The sequence below is a fragment of the Phocoena sinus genome, chromosome 3, assembly GCF_008692025.1.
Source record: "Phocoena sinus isolate mPhoSin1 chromosome 3, mPhoSin1.pri, whole genome shotgun sequence".
Taxonomy (NCBI): domain Eukaryota; kingdom Metazoa; phylum Chordata; class Mammalia; order Artiodactyla; family Phocoenidae; genus Phocoena; species Phocoena sinus.
In genome coordinates, this window is record NC_045765.1 from 28568250 (window position 1) to 28585819 (window position 17570).

Below are 17570 nucleotides of genomic sequence, written 5' to 3' on the forward strand. Positions count from 1 at the left end.
CTCACTTCTTCCCAGCTTACCCTTCCCACTCCCTGTGTCCTCAAGTCCATTCTCTACATCTGCATCTTTATTCCTGTCCGACTGCCCCTAGGTTCTTCAGAACCATTTGTTTTCCTAGATTCCATACATATGTGTTAGCATATGGTATTTGTTTTTCTCTTTCTGACTTACTTCACCCTGTATGACAGTCTCTAGGTCCATCCACCTCACTACAAATAACTCAATTTCGCTTCTTTTTATGGCTGAGTAATATTCCATGGCTTTCTTTTCAGAGTAAAGGATTTTCAAAAAGACATTGCGTGTATATGTGATATGCATGTATATATTTACATACATGTATATGTGCATATATGTGTATATATATGTGTGTATGTATCTATCAAGAGAGAGGGGAGAGTCTAACTCTTCTGGAATAGACTTAACTATGGGAACAAGCTTAAAATTGGGAGTCAGGCTCTGTTTCCATTACTGATTTTTGGTGGGACTTTCTAGAAGCCTGTTTGGTTATTTTATTGATTAGCTTAGTTTATGAAAATCCTACTTTATTTAGTAACACTGAAAAAATTTTTTTTTTTTTTTTTACAGTATAACAGGCATCTGGTTTATTTATTTATTTTTTACATCTTTATTGGAGTATAATTGTTAGCTTCTGCTTTATAACAAAGTGAATCAGCTATACATATATGTATGTTCCCGTATCTCTTCCCTCCTGAGTCTCCCTCCCTCCCACCCTCCCTATCCCACCCCAGTAACACGGAAATTAAGATCCAGTCAGCTATACCTTCACACTGAAGCTCTTTTATCCTTTATACCTTGCCTCCTGCCAGATAAATAGGTTCTTTCTCTGCGTTTTCATAGCATTTACACTTAACTCTACTGCAGCACTGCTGCTGGGTACTATGTTGATTTTACTTGCCTTTCTAAGTGTCTCTTATTAGACGCTATGCTCCCTGAGGTCAGGCAGGGCTACAAATGCATCTCTGGGTTCTCCGTGGTTTGCACCTGGCAACCCATCTATAAATTCTTATTGAACTGAATCAAGTTTTATCTGACCATCTGATGGGGTATTTTAACAAAACCCCTGTGACTACTGGGTGAAATGAGAGCCTTAAGAAAGATTTACTTTGAAAAGTTGCACGGAAACTGGCTTTAAAAAAAAAAAAATTAAGTTCTCTTTCGAAAGCTCCATGGGGAAATTTACTACCTAAAGAAAACTTCCTTATGAATCCTTCTGAAAAACCATGAGTCAACTCTTAATTTATCTTTTGTATAAAGTCTTATAAACAAAAAAAATGAGTCAAGGCAGCTGGAGTCTAGTGTATAGGTCATTGGATTAACAACCAAAAGGTAAGGGTCCTAATCCTGATGCTTTATGATGCTGAACCATTTGTGGAAGGAAAAGGGATGTAAATGAACTATTCTGTTGAAATCCCATCCTTGTTACTAAGCAGCTGGCTAGTTTTAGGCAGTTCAGCTCTCCAGGTCTCATTGTCCTTATCTCCATAAGAGTGGTTTGGACCCAAGGATACCTTAAGGGGCATTCCACCGTAGCCTACTGTGGTCTACAGAGCAAGTCAGGAGGGTCATCTCTGGGTTTGTACTACAAAGTCGCCTATGTGGTGTCCGTGGGGGGAGGGGTTATCAGAAAGTGAAGGTAACATCCCTTTTAACAAACCAGTGATTGCTTTCAAACTAAACTTTCCACATATGCAACTGAATTATTCTTTTGCAAAGAGTTTTCACTTTTCCCATATATATATATATATATATATATATATATGTGTGTGTGTGTGTATATATATATATACACACATATGTATATATATCTGCATATAAATACCTTTAATATATATAAAATTTTCATTTTGAAATAATTTCAGATTTATGGAAAAATTTCAAACAATGGTACAAAGATTCCTGCATATCCTTCACCCAGATTCCATAAATGTTACATACATTTGTGTTCTCTCTCTGTATATAAATATATATTTTTTCTGAAACATTAAGTTATAAACAGGTGGCTCCCTTACCTCAAAATATTTCCAAGTGTTTCTCCTAAAAACAAGGCCATTCTTTTTCAGAACCACAGTACAGTTATCACAAACAGAAAATTAACATTGATACAACCAAATATATCTAATTTATAGATCTTATTCAAATTCGCCAATTGTTACACTAATAGCCTTTACAGCCAAAGGAAAAAAGACTTTTTCTACATACCTAAAAAAGAACCTTCAAGGGCTTCCTTGGTGGCGCAGTGGTTAAGAATCCGCCTGCTGATGCAGGGGATACGGGTTGGAGCCCTGGTCCGGGAAGATCCCACATGCCGCAGAGCAACTAAGCCCGTGCGCCACAACTACTGAGCCTGCGCTCTAGAGTCCGCGAGCCATAACTACTGAGCCCGCGTGCCACAACTACGGAAGCCCGCACACCTAGAGCCTGTGCTCCGCGATAAGAGAAGCCACTGCAACGAGAAGCCCACGCACCACAACCAAGAATAGCCCCCACTCGCCACAACTAGAGAAAGCCTGCACACAGCAACAAAGACACAATGCAGCCAAAAATATAAATAAATAAAATAAATAAATTAAATAAAAAAGAACCTTCAGAATGAGTGGGCATAACTTCTGTAGCTTTAAAAATAATAAAAGGAAAAGTGAGGCCAATACTGCCTCCCAAGAGATTAAAAGGAAAGGTGGCTTTTGTAAATTGCTACAGCCAGCGTGGGGAACCATCTCCATGACTCTGTCCTTGGAGGTCAAATCCCTGGGCTGATGTCCAGGAGGTCTGTGCCGCCCTCCGAGGTCAAAGAGGCCATCAGCCCGGACCAGGGTCCCGGTCCCACAAACAAGGATCAGAACCTGGGCTCCCGGAGCCATGCCAGCTCTTCTAGGACAAACATGGTTAACCCCTAAAAGGATGCCATCGAGAGTCACTCAACAAGGAAACAAAGTAATTATGGTTTCTACCTTTACCTCCAAGATGGGTGTCGTCATATTGAGAAGTTCTGAGTTCTCAGGAGGCAATGTTGCATGTGGAGCTGGTCAGCCCTGGGTTTGAATCCCAGCTCTGACAACTACTAGCCGTGTGCCCTCGGGCTGATCCCTCCCGCTCTCTGAGTTTGTCTACTCCTCTGTATAATGGGGTTGCTTCTGAGGATTAACCAGAGTAACACAGGACGCGCACTTTTACATCTTTCTATCCAGTTGTTGTGCTGCCTGCAAAACACCTGTAACTATCCCAGATTTGGAGGATAAATATGTGATGATCTATGGATAGTTTATGGTATCAGCTGCCTAGTGCACTATTAACTACAAGAGGGCCCAGGGCTGGAGTGGGCTGTAATGAAACAGACATCTTGCAGAGCAGCTGAAATCAATACACAACGAGTGGTCAGTACATCTGCAGACCTGGGGGGGTACCTACTGCATGAATTAAAGTGCTACGTCCAGAGAAAGCAAAGGCCAGTTTAACACCCAAACTGCAGCTGTTAATGTGGGCTCTAGCTGCTTCTCAGGTGGGCAACTGAAAGGCAGCCATGTGTTTATTTCACAATGATCCATGAATGTGCCAAGCAAGGCTGGGTGGGTCATTCACTCATATTTTCACGCAACGACTATTTATCAAGCGTCGACTGTAGTGCTAGGTAATCTCTGGTCAACATCAAAGTTGGGGTGTCTGTCATATTCCCATGATCCATTATCTAGGCAGCCTGAAGTCTCTGCACCAACAGTATCAAGAACAGAGGAATTTAACACCATTGTGTAATCATTCTGTGTGAGTCCGGCCACCACCCTTGGGTTCTAGGCAATGACCAAGCGTAGTGTCCTGGCAAACAGGATGGCGTCCAGCCTCCATCCCCCAGAGCCGTGGCTTCCATGTCCAACTTTTCTTTCTATCTACGAGCTGCACAGTGAAAAGTGGAGATGGTGATCGTTTTGCCCTAAGAAGCAGATGCTTAAGACACATTGCTTCTTGCGGGTTCATCTCCAGCTTAAAGATGAGATTTCTGGGATTTTGGAAGCAACTCTCTAATGATCAATTTCACAGGACAGCCCACGTCTATAACTCCACGGAAGATTGCTCATGGAAATGTGAAGCGATTGCCTATTTCAGACACACGTACCTAAACTTCCAACCAGTTAAATAAGACTGATGTGGAGCAAAACAACAGCCTTCCATCGCCACATTAGAAGCTAATCATTTCAGAAAATGTTGCCATAATTCATTTATGGAAACAGCAAGACTATTCCCCAAACAAGTGATAAAGGGAACGGACTCACGGTCACAGCACGGAAATGAAGCCTCGTGTTAATACTTCCTAAACTTAAACTGAACTCTGGAGGCACCCTAGCATAAATCTGCCTTGCGGATTCTTCTGCCTCACATATTTTTATCTATTGCAAATAAAGTTGAATTCAGAATATTGCTTCAGTCATTACACCTCGTTTCCATTTATTTGGGAATCAGGACAACCATCTGTGAATTCTGTTTAACCAGAAGAGAGGCGAAAAGATTCTCCTAAGGACATGAGATTCACTAGCTCGTCTGAGTCAGCAGCAGCCCAGGAGCCTTCACCCGGCTGTTGCCTGTCTGTTCTTCAGGAATAGACTTCCATCCTGAGCGTCCACTGCGGCTGTTACAGTATGCACAGCGTCACACAGCAATAATGATTTTTACAAAATCCTTCAGCACTCAGAACTACACATGGCCTTTCTTTTGAAACCTCAATTCTTCATCTTAGACAAAAATGGCCAAATCTCTGCCACTCAGGGTGTTAATAGGTATTTATACATCTGACTGTTCAGGTCAACATGCTTCTGTATTAATAAGTAGTTCAGTTTATTAGTATTATTTATAGCAGCTAAAAAATTTATTGAGTGGTTACAACTTGCCATGTAGTCTCCGGATTCCTTTATGATTTTTGTTTCCTGTTTTTCAGACAAGAGGACCACAGGAGTAAAGTGACTCGCTTCGGATCACACAGGTCTTAAGTGGCAGAGCTGGGATCAAAAGCTCTGTCCGACCGTTTCAGAAACCCACGTACGTAACCACTAGGCTGACTGCATTTCAGACCCTGGGCTAAATACAAGAGAGACAAAGAGAGGCGTATCCAAGCGGATGGCAGAGACCAAGCTCTGGGTGTGCAGGTCTCTGAAAGAGAAGCATGCCAGTGAAAGTCAGGGCGAATGTGGCAGGAAGGGAAACTGGATCTCATTATTAATACCTATGTCAAGCCACGATGATGCCATGTATAACAGAAAGTATGCAACTGGGAACGGCTCGTGGAGGGCAATCAGAGGTTGAAATCCACCAATGTGATGCACTAAGTGGTACCCATCTGTAACAACGGTAGAATAGCACGGCCTCCAAAATGAGGGGAGTTGTTGCACTGGTTTGTAGGTTGTCGGTATACCTGCCAGTAGATGTGCAGTATCTCAATGGCTGGCTCGATCATAATGACCCCTTGTCCTTCTGGGAACTTCAACGACTTTGAAAAAGCCCCATGTAGGGAAGTGATCATTTTGGAACCCTGGGTTGTGTTCATTGAGAGGCTGATGAGAGCCAGAGGAAGAATTACCAACCTCCCTGCTAATCTGGCTCCTAGTACCATACATTAAGCCAACTAGTAAAAATCATTATGAAGTTTTTGCTGAAAGGGCAAGTGTAGAAAAACATGTTTCTAAACAGAATAACAGTCTTTGCCATTTTTTTCCAACTTGCATACCATCTGGAAATTCTGATTTTTTTTTTTCAAAGGGTAGGAAAGAAATGTGCTCCAGGCACAAATAAATGTTTACAGCTGAGTTATAAACCGAGAATGGTGGGGCTTAAAACAGACATGCCGGCAGTGATGGAACTCAAGCTGCAGTGAGACAAATAACGCTGCAAGGAGCTGGCCAGCTCATTTTCGCACATTGGCCCTTTGGAACGGGAAGTCCTGCTTCCTACTGACCTCATCAAGCACATGGTTGAGAAGAAGTCTTCATCAGGGTTCGTCCCCATTCTTAGAGGGTAAAGGAAAAAGGTGAAGTGGTAGGATTGTCTACCTTCACATTCCGAAGGCAGCCTTCGCCTTTGGAAAATACAGCACCTCATGAGAAGTGGCAGCCTGTGGAGGCTTGTTAAGTGGACCGACCAAGGGACGTTATGATGATGTCAGGAAAAACAACAAATATGCACGGTTCTCTTATTAAGTATCTGATATCACACACCATATTCTATAAATGACATCTCCTTATGGGGGACAGCAAGCTTATGAGGGGGTACCATTTTACAGATGATGGCTCAGGGGCCGAGGGAGGGCAAATGACCTGTTTACATCCACACAGCTCCTTAGTGATGGAGCTGGTGTTTGCATCCAGTCAGACCAACCCCAGAGCCCTGTAGTATAGAGCATCTGTCAATGCGAAGTTATCCGAGAATATATTATACCCAACATTATGTCAAGAAGGAAAAACTGATATATTGGAGTTTTGTCTTTCTCCCTAGTCTCCTGCAACTTGTAGTTACAGACAAGTCCAAGGAAAGTAGAAATGGGTTTGTACGTGATCAAGACTAGTCAGCCAACTTTTCCTGTAAAGGGCCAGACAGTAACTATTTCAGGCTTTGGGGGCCATCTAGGCTCAGTTGCACCTACTCAACTCCATTGCCAGAGTGCAAAAGCAGCCAGGGACACTGAATGAACGTGGCTGTGTTCCAATAAATCTTTATTTGCAAAAACAGGGGGCTGGCTAGATTTGGTCCATGAGATGCAGTTTGCTGACCCCAGATATAGAGGACACCTTGAATGTAAAATGAGTGTAGGTTTTGAGAGTGACCCATGAAATTCTACTCGGGAGTTTATTCTTTCTTAAGATCAGGGCACAAATTGGCTACATACGACGTGCCCTTTAAAAGTTCTTGTATATTTTGCCTCTGGACCTAGCCAATCAAACTGGATTCCCTTATGCCATCTGACCAGGTGAGAACACTGTACTGAATCTTCGTTCTCAAGGCTTGTCTAATCCCAGATCTATAGAAAAAGTGTTCCGTGCTCTTGTAATGAAGACGTATGAGTTCGTTCCTTTTAACATAGAAATACGCTTGAGATGGTGAGTGATTCTGGCAGTCCGTGGGCTCCCCTTCCTTGATGTGAAATCCAACGACCAAATCAACCACGTTAAGTTTTAATTGAAAGACAGAATGGAGAAAAAATAAACCGTGAACAACAACAAATGGAAAAGGGAAGACAAAGCCCAAAGAACATATATTCTCCCAACCAATTAATCAAGTGCTTTGTTTCTACTAACATATCAGAGTGTGTAGGCTGCCCTGTCTATTAGACTCCTTTCCAAATCTGAGCAGTGTAAACACTCCTAAAGACCAGGTAATGAAATCTCTATCGATGTGCCATCTTAGATGGGACTCACATGCCTGTGTTTTGCTTACATGTTAATTTGCTTCTGCTGGATACTTACCTAGTAATTGCTTAATAACATTAACCTCCCTGGCAATGTGTGGTGTATCTTGATTAAAACATTATCGGAGTGAGGGATTATCGTACAGCACAAAAAAATGGAGAGGGTGGTATTTAATTAATTTATTGCCAATATATCTTGATTGTCTCTTTGAAACACTGGAAAAGTAGTCGATTGGAATTGATCCAGGTTATCTAAATGTATAGATTTGGATTGTGCAGAGGAAGTAGGTCACTGGGTAAAGAAATTCAAACGTAGGATCACCGCCTTTAAAAAGAGTTAGGCGGGTACAACACACCATTGTAAAGCAATTATACTCCAATAAAGATGTGAAAAAAAAAAAAAAAGAGGCGGGTGTGTGAAAACACTAACCCTTCTAGTCATTTTTAAAACCAAACTTCACAACAACTTAAGGAGAGATCTGATCTCTTCGGTCACAGGAAAGAGCACTGTTTTGGCGTTCAGAAAGAAGACGTTCTGAGTTCTACTTCAACTTTAAGCAATTTCAAATGCTCAGACTTTATCATAAAAGTCCTCCTGACAAAATTCACTGCACAATGACTTGGTAACCTCTTTTCTGGCTCAGAACTCATTTGGAAAATATTCTGCTATGTGTGATGTTATACAACTCACACAGTATTTTCAAAAGCAGGTGGCCTCTGAGGGGAAAAGTTCTGGCCCTTCCAAAGACACCATGGAAAATGTTTCTTTGTTCATTTAGAGACATCATACTCTTAGCTAGGACCTGTTCTTTTCCGGGAATCTTCTGTCCTGCCGGTGGGGTTGGAAATGAAGCTTAATCACAAACGGGAGGAGAGGCCGACCTTCACTTATGGAAGTTCATGCCTATCAGTGATTCCCTTTTGTGAAGAACGCTATTTAAGAAGTGTTTGTGCGAATTCCCTGGCGGTCCAGTGGTTAGGACTCTGGTCTCTCACTGCCGAGGGCTCGGGTTCAATCCCTGGTCGGGGAGCTAAGATCCTACAAGCTGCGAGGAGCGGCCCCCCCCCCCCAAAATTGTTTTTTAGTTAAAAAAGCGTGTGTATGTAATCTCAGTAGGTATATGGACATAAACTACATCCCTGTGCAAAAAAAAAATGCATATTCACATTTCAAATGTGTATTCTGCACTCTTTTCAAAAAATGGAGTGTTGATTTGCAGATTAAAGGACATCTGTGGATCAAACATAACAGAGACCCCCAAAAGCAGTGTTTCTCACAGAGCAGCACCACGGACATTTTGGATGGGATACTTCCTAATCGTAGGAGGCTCTCCTGTGCATTGTTGGCTGTTTAACTGTATCTCAGCTTCTCCCTACTAGATGCTGGTTGCACCTCTTCTAAACGTGACAATCAAAAAAGTCTTCAGACCTTGCCAGATGTGCCCCCAGGAGGCAAAAACACCCCAGCTGAGAACCACTGCAGTAAAGGCAACTGAAGTTACATTTACAGGGGGTGTCAAGCCCTGGAGATGCGCAGACGCCAGCAAATCTGGCTCCTGGCTTGTGGGTCAGTTAAGGTAAAATATACTTTTCATTTTCAGGTCTAGTTTTAGTCACTCGATAATGGAAAGCATATAATTTCATCCTCAGGTAAAACTTTTTCATGCTTACTTAAAGGTAATTTAGTGTTATGATTAGGATAGATGAGGAGAACGACTCTTAAAGCCTCGATCAAAAGACGACAAAGTCACACTTGAAGCATTAGGACAGCTCCGGAGAGGCTAATTTAAGCAACGTTAGCACCTCAGGGCTAAATTAATGTACACCTCTATGGGAAGATGATTCTGGAATATCCTCTGTGGAAAATGCCTGATCTAGGAAAAACCCAACAGCTCCCTTAAAGATGCACACGTCACAGACCTGAGTTCAGATTTGTACCTGCCTACTTGCTGGATTTGGGGTAAATTTCTAAAACATCCTGGGCCCCGGTTTCTCCAAGATAATTTTTCTCCCTTTAGGGTTACTAAAGTTACACAACGTTAAATCTGGCACACAACAGGTGCCCAATAAATGTTTCCCTTACCATTGCTGAAATATCCCTGTGGGGTATTTTAAGAAATGTCGGGTGAACTGCCTAGTGTGCTAAGAGGCAGAGTGAAGAATTCTGTGTTTGGAGAACCCTTCTGTGCAATCTCTTCTGTCTGTGATTTCCATCCTGAGTCAAGCATCCTCCCCTACCCTGCATGCCAGCCTGCCTAATGGTGCCATTGGCTGCCGTTGGTTGCCTCTTAATTGCCCCACGTCCCCACTTCCCCACGGTTCTGTTTTTTTCTCCTCTTTCTTAGCACCTTGTTAGCACCTATTTTTTTCTTTTTTTCCTGCAAAAGTACTGCTGCCTGATTGCTTCAGTAAACATTTCTATTGTCCCCTTCACTGTTTTGCCAAGGGAAGCTTTGTTCCCGAGTTGTCAAAACTCCTTTCTCTTCTCCCCCGAAGCGGAACAGCTCCGGGTCTTTTCTCTTTCATGCCTTGCCAGGTGGTGCTTCCTCCCTGGGGAAGCTGCATCTCTCCCCTGGGGAGAGGGCTCTAGTCTACTGGCCCGTGCCGCCTGCCGCTCTCAGCTTTCCCCATCAGGCAGGACTTTCTCCTGCTGCTCCCCAGGCCTTGAGATGCTTTCAAGGAGCTCCAGACCCTGCCGGTCGCTGCAGAGAGCGTAGGGGTGCACCTGGCTCTGAGCGGGCACCGCGCCAGCTCCGAGTGGCTCCAGCCAGACACAGCTCACAGACAGGAACAGCAGACAGCTTTGAACGGGGTTACCTAGAAAATGCAGGGCTTTTTTTCCCTCCCCTTTTCTTCCCTTTTGCATACCTTACAAGATTCGGATTAGAAAACCTGAACCAGGTGGCGAGAGCTCTGAATTTTCCTGTGGCCTCAAGAGGGCGAGCTGCGGCTGTAACCTCACCTTTGCCTCCAGATGGCGCTGTTGTCACATCATCGTTTCCTGGTAAGCCGGTCCTTATCCCATTGTTAAAGGTGTGTCCATCTGCCGGCTGGAGTTGCCAATTGAGTCCGAGCAGATGCATGGCTGCAGGAGAGACAAAGTAATGAAAACATGAATAGAGAATTCAGCAATGCAGATGTCAAGGGGGAGGGCCAGGTGCCTTTTCCAAACGACTGCCTTTGAAGGAAGCTGCAGTTCAACACTGGCTTGCCCCAGGCCTCAGGGATTAGCTAAATACCGAAGGCAAGTACATCTGGGTAGTTGGGTTTCCTCTTCCAGTGGAAAGGAAACAACAGCCTCAGGGGGAGAGCATCCCCAGTGGCAGGCGGAGGAGGGAGGGGAAAACAAAGCCCGGACCTTCCAAATGGTGCCACCCTAAAGGGGAAAGTGCCCCTCTGGAATCACTGTAAAGGGCACTCTCCATCCCTACCAGCCTTTCCTGCACTCCGGACAGAGCTGTTTATAGACTGGTGGTCCGGGGGCATTGAAAAGAATAGTTTCCCCCAAACTGCTCACAATCTAAATCTGTTTCAAATCAAGGCTCCCCCGGCGGGGCCAGCCTGCTGGTCTGGTGCAGACGAGACTATACCTGTGCTGAAATATCAACGCAGCCTCCAGTATCTGCAGTAGTACCGGCCCACGGTAAAGCCCACCTCCCTGTTTCAAACTTGAAAAGGATTTTTCCGCTCCAGCCCTCTTCCTGACAAGTGAACATCTTTTGAGCCTATGGTGGAAAAAGCTTGGGGGTAGTGACGGAATGGAGTCCTTTTCTGGAAATAGTACTACGGTGATTCACTGTCTCTCTCCCTCTCACCTGCCCTATCTCTACCCTCCCCCACAGTCCAAGATGAGACACAGAGTTCTGAAGCACTGCCTCTTCTTTGCTAAGCAAACAAGCGCGCCTACAAAACTCTCGTTTTACTCCCATACAACCTCCAACCTCCAGACACCAAACTTCCTTCTGGTGGTCCTTGTCACTCTGTTGGTGCCAACTGCCCGCGTCCCGGTGAGTTGAGCTAAGCCAATATCCCCCTATGTCTGATGGCTCTTGGTGAGCTGTTCTTACTGTGTGGAGCGAAAGGCAAGTTCCACACACCTGCCTTCTTTCAAAGTCCGTATCTAAGAAATGCTTCCTTTGTGAAAAAATAAGGACTTCCTTCCCCTGCATATTTCTCAGCCAGGCAATAACCACCACATGTCTGTCTGGCATTTCAACCAGACACAGGCTGATGCCTTTGCTACGTTTCCAGCACTGCAGGAGGGAAAGGGCTGTTGACAGGGAAAGGTTCCTAGTATGAGGCGGGGATGGGAGAAACAATTAACCACAGGAAACGCAATTAACAATGCTTAGGAAATTGTTCACACAGCAATTAATTCTGCTTGCTTACCACCACCTAAAGTCAGGCTGCATTCTTTTAAGGTTAAAAACCTATCTTCAAACCTTACAGCTCAGATTGATGGCCATGGATGAAGGTGGCAAGGCGTCCCTGCGTGTACATCTGCTTTTTCCTTATACACATCCCCACCTCAGAACCAAGTTTTCTTTCTCTACCTTACTCCGAAGTGCAAGGCCCACTACTGCAACTCTTCGAGATGATACATGCTAATAAGAGTAAGTGACATTTACTGTACACTTTCTGTCTGGGTAACACCTAATTTTCTCCTGCAGTTTATCTGTTCTATGTAGGTCACTTAGTTGAAGAGGCCAGATTCGATTGCCTCAAATAATGACATATTTTCACTGTACAGAGGTCAGGACATGAGAACTAATCGTGGCAGCTTCAAGAGAACGATAGCTTCTGACTTGTAATTACCAGGTGAAGGGAGCCGAGGAATTAACTATTTTTAAAAGATTTCCAAAAAAACATACTATTGGGTTATCGGCGCTTGCCTCGAGCCAGCTTTGCTGCTGCACTGGAGATGCGGTTCTTTCAAGGAGGGTCTCTGTGTTTTAACAGAGACACAGATAGATACTGCAGATCCAGCTGGGGCCCAGGCCTTACAAAGCTTTGATTTTTCATATCTAGAAACGGAAGCGATGGGTCCATCAGGCAAAGATGACAACCTCCCCAGCGCCCCATCAATATGAAAACTCTTGTCAAAACTGCTCCCCTTTCCTGGTACTCAATCTTGTCATTCCAAGGTACAGAACATACTGCAACCATCAGCTTTGGGAGATCAGAGAGCAAGCAATACCCCGATCTTACTGGATATACCGAGGGCGTCCACGAAACGGTGGTCTCCGTTTGCAAAGACGCCTGCCCCCGCCTTGCTTTTTATCTTGGGTTCCGTAGCATCTCTTTATTTAAAAAAAAAAAAAAAAAAAACTATTCTGAAAACAAGAAGACCACAGATGGGGTGAGAAGGGTTCGGGTCAGAGTACACAAGTAACTTCTCAGACGACTCCCAGAAGTGAAAGGAAAAATAAGAAAGTGAGATGAAGATGGAAAAAGGACAAAAGCCAAATCCGCGGTGCATAAGCTCTGTCCTCCCAGTAGAAGCGATGCAACTCTAGTTGCAAAATGAAACTCAAGTTTGGGCATACTTTCTATTGTTGAATTGAACATTAAGTAAATAAGTGAGAACTATATCGGGGTACAATCACCTCCTCTTGGTTTTTTTTTTTTTTTTTTTTGTAGGCGGGGTGTTGTGGGGAGTCTGAAATAGGCTTTTGTTTGCACTTTTTATTTTTTTCTTGGTCAGCTATTCCTTGTCTCTTACTTCGGTAGGAAAATGAGAATATCTTTCTGGCCTGTGGGGATGGACTAAAGTGTCCTTAGGATAAAGACCCAAGGGAGCTGTGAAGTAAATGAGTTTCCTGTTTCTCCTTCTGCTACTGATTTGCTTGATGGTGGGGGCTGAGAAATCAGTCAGTCTCTCTCTCTTTACCTTTTGTAAAGGTTTCCCTTTACAGGTAGGATAATAGCTGCTTAAGGCCAGAGGGAGGTTCAGCAACTGCCCCCCCCCCCCCACCCCCGAAGATTTATTGATAGCAGAGTATCTTGAACATAGAAGGTGCTCCATAAGTGTTCATTGGAATCAGTAATGATACATGCGGGCAGATGTGAGGGGCTGGATTGTAGGAAATGATACTCTTTATAAATAAAAAACACATAATACAGGGGGATAAAGGATGGAGTGAAACAGTGCTGGCCACTATATGGAGGGGTCTGCAAAGAGAAGCTTTCTGATGATTAGAGTATTAATACCTGCTGCCAGTCCTTGGACCCCTTCTATGGCCAGCACCGTGGTAGACATTCTACAGATATTATCTCAAGACCCGCAGCTTACATTTGAGGTGGGTGCCGTCATCATGCCCGTTTCACAGACGGGGAAGCTGGCGACTGTAAAGTTTGATCACGGGGGGGGGGGCTTTCGGAATACGAGGAGGATTACCGTGGGAGGCAGTTGGCTGCTTCATATTTCATAGCGATCTGGTTACAAATTCTGGTTTGCAGTGGAATCTCGGCAAACCTGGTCTCTTCCTTGCAACTCATGATAATCTCCCTGTGGTTGAGGAATCGCCAATTTTGTACAGTCAGCACCCCGTTCCTGAGGGGGGGGGAGGTTACATCATAGTTCCTCACCTTATTAATCTCACCACACACGCTGCACACCTTTTCCTTCTGCCACATCATCAGCCTGGGTCTGGAGCGAGGACAGCACGGTCCAGAGCCATGGCTGACCGGTGATATAATACAGAATGACTGGAGAAAGGAACTGTTACTGTTGTAAGCCACGGAGGGTTTGGGGTTCTTTGTTACAGCAGCATGCCTGAGCCAATCTTGACTGGTACGTTCAAGTATACGGGAAGTGAGAAATTCCACTTTTATACACTAGGTGTCCATGCAGTCCTTAAAGTTATTCACTTACTGGGTCGGGATCCTTTCTAAAACCCAGCCAGGAAGAGTTTGCACATATTTAAGGCCACTACATTAGCCTCTATGAACAACAGCAACAAGTAGCTCTTTAAACATTATGTCCTAATATCTCCAATTCTGATCTGCTCTCAGAATCAGACTTAGAAGCTGAGAAGCCTCAGAGTAGCCAGAGTTACCGCTTCTTCACCTCAAGATGTTGGGTGAACACTGGCCTCACCGTCTTCTCCCAAAAGACATCTGGATGCAGTGGAGTGGTCCCCTCCCCAATCCCCACAAATGCTCCAGCAGCTCATCCCAAAAGGTCCTGTTCAGACCATCTGAGGGTCAGAAGTGAAATGAGTTTGGGAGACCCTCTCCCTAATGTTATTCACCCCCCCCACTGACAGCCTCAATGCACAATTTATCATGGTTTGACAGGCTCTGCTCCAGAGAGATCCTGGGATGCAACAAGGGGGCTCCATGGGTCAGCAGGGACAAAACAGGGAAAGGCTCCAAGGGGAAGTTCACGTAATCCAGGTGGCAGCTGGGAAATCAGCCACCAGAAACACAGTAGGGTAGCCAAACTCTGAAAGTATCCCTCTGGCTAATTGGAGAAAACTTTTATCAAGTATTGAAAATGAACCAAGACAGGATGGACAGACCACACACAGATCCCAGATTTCAGCAGGAATAAACAGACCTACCTGCAGTTATGGTGCTATTTTCTTACTGAAGTTGCCTGCATTTGTGCCAGATGGGGTCCGATAGAAATACTCAGGGGGAGCCAAAGCAAAGAGAAGAGGGAGGGGTTGGCGGCAGGTAAAAGAATTCTCCAGCAACCACAAGGAAGGAGACTGTAGGCCTTGAAAAGTGGCAGCTTGGAACGGGGGTTGTCTGAAATAGTAATTAGGGTATGTGTGGGCCCTGCTGGGTGCCACTTAGAACCTTCCATGTTCACTGGCTGGCAGAGGATCAAGTTGACAAGAGGGCCAATCAATATGTCAGCAACGCTTCCCAGAGAGCTGCTCAGCCCTTGCTTGTCAAAGAGGGCAAACACGGGGGCCACGGGTGTTCTGCGTTTGCCGAGCAGGTCCCCAGGAACCGGGCGTATCTTTAAAGATCAGTCTTGTCAATACATAACTGGAGGAAGAGATTGGGCTTTTCCCTTTGAAAATGGAAGCCTTCAGGCCAAGCAGAGCTTAGGGAGGGGAGGAGGGAGTCAAGTTTGCTGGGTCTTGTGGCTCAACCTGCGATCAGATTCACGAGGGCCTTAGAGATGACGGCAAAGCTCCTTCAGAGACCGAGGCAGGATGATGGGAAGGGTCAGGGCTGGGGCTCCCCACCCTGACATCTCCCGATTTAGTCAACAATGCCAGGGCTCCCGTGGAAAATGTAGCCAATTCTGAAAGGGCCCCTGCCCAGATGACGGAAAAAACCGCAGCGGAATACTCCGAGCTCAAACGCACCAATGCCGACCTCGAACTTGCACAGGCAATCTGTAAAGGCACTTTTGCAAGTAGTAGTGAAAATTAACACATTGCAAATGAGCCTCCTCGATGATGGTGACAATGAACATTTATTTTGGGACTGTGCCAGGTATTGGGCTAATTACATTATTTGCATCATTTATTCATCATTTATCATTCGGCAGACATTTATTGAGCCCCTACAGTGTGTTAGGTGTGTATTCCTAGGCACCAGGAATAAAGCAGTTAACAAGACAAGTTCCTCGCCCTCAGGGGAAAATAGAAACTAAACACATAAGCGAAAAGTAGAGTACAGGGCTAGGGAATGCCAGGGCATGGGGGTTGGGAAATTGAACTTTTTTGGTTTAATTGTAGACGAATTAAAGATGATTGCCTGTGATAGGTAAATCTGAGCAAAGGCTTGAAGGAAGTAAGAAAGCAATTCATGCTGACATCAGGTTGGAGTGAAGTTAGGGGAAAAGGAGAGTGTGGGGTGCTGGGGGGGATCAGTGGTGGGGAGTGAGTGCCCTTGGACGGGGTCTGCCTTATATTTGGGTGAGATGGGATGACCCTGGAGGATTCTAAAGAGGCTGAAAGCTCATTTATTTTCATTCTCACACTGTGAGGTGGTAATATAATCTACATTTTCTAGATGAGGAAATTGAGGCTTAGGGAGGTTAAGTGACTTGCGTAAGATCACACAGCCGGGAAGTGGGAACTATGGGATTCAGACTGAGACACTTGTACCTGCAGAGCCAACCACCATGCTCTCCTGCTAGTGACTCACTCCCTCCGAGTCCTCACTGGAGGCCGTCAGGCCCTTGGAGTTCTTTAAATGAATCACTACTTTGCCAAGACTGAACAAGGCAGGTGGGCTACAGAACCACTTACTAAATACTGTCAAGGCTCACTCGGGAACAGACACCTCCTTGTGCAAGCAGTCATTAGTCCTCTATAAATATAGAAGCCAGCTTGCTATTTAACTTAAAGGAATCGCCGTTGTCGATAGAAAATAAATCTGTTGGCCAACTTCAATTTACCGTCCTGCTGGCTAACAATATGTTTGGTGACTTTTTCCTTGGTGAGTTTGCTTATCATCCTTCAGGGATGCAGTAGAGTTCAGTGGGTCTTCCTTAAAGAGGTGAGGGCCCACTGCAACGTATTAATTATCCTTTTTAGGAAGGCTGTCAGCGCCAAAATGACCTTACGCCTAAAAGAAGAGATGTAAACAAAACCATGAGGGATAACATTCTCAGAAATGCCCCAAGTCTTAAAGGAGTTAAAAAATTTTAATCTTAAAGGAGTTTAAAAAAAAAAAATCCCTTCCAAACCACACTGGTGAAGTGATTTCTTTTAGTTTTGCCCCATTGTATTGCAATACACTGAGTGGAATAAATTTTCAAAGCACTGCAGGGGAGTTACGCCCACAAATCCCTTTACTAGTAATGGGATTTGTGCACCTATCTGCTAAGAATGCTCCGAAAACTTACTTGCCTGTGTCCAACTTCCAGCCTGCAGCTTCCAAAATGGTTGCAAAGCTTATGGCCCAGAAATTACACAGATGAGGAAGGATGAGTTGTAGATACGATACCAGAATCCTGGCAGGACCACGGGAAATGAGAGGGGCTTGGGAGAAATGCACCTGCATTTACCCCTCTACCTGCACTCTCTCATCTTCCAGCTATGGTGCTAAAGCGGTCCTTGGCATGAATTGTCTGCGCCTTTCTAATTCTAGTCCCTCACAAAAGCAGTGAGACCTTCTGACCTGCATGTCTGCCATGAGGACGAGGTGAGAGTTGCAGGAGACAGCTCTGGGACCAGACAGCGGGGTGTTCCCGAGA

The 17570-nt window shown here is 44.8% G+C and overlaps 1 protein-coding gene across 1 annotated transcript in view; it reads right to left on the reverse strand.

Moving 5' to 3' along the window:
- Nucleotides 1–17570, reverse strand: part of TENM2 (teneurin transmembrane protein 2) — a 1008125-nt gene that overhangs the window by 222183 nt on the left and 768372 nt on the right. The window contains exon 6 of the mRNA XM_032628422.1: nucleotides 10365–10487. Coding sequence (XP_032484313.1) covers nucleotides 10365–10487 — 123 coding nt within the window. The remainder of the gene's footprint in view (nucleotides 1–10364; nucleotides 10488–17570) is intronic.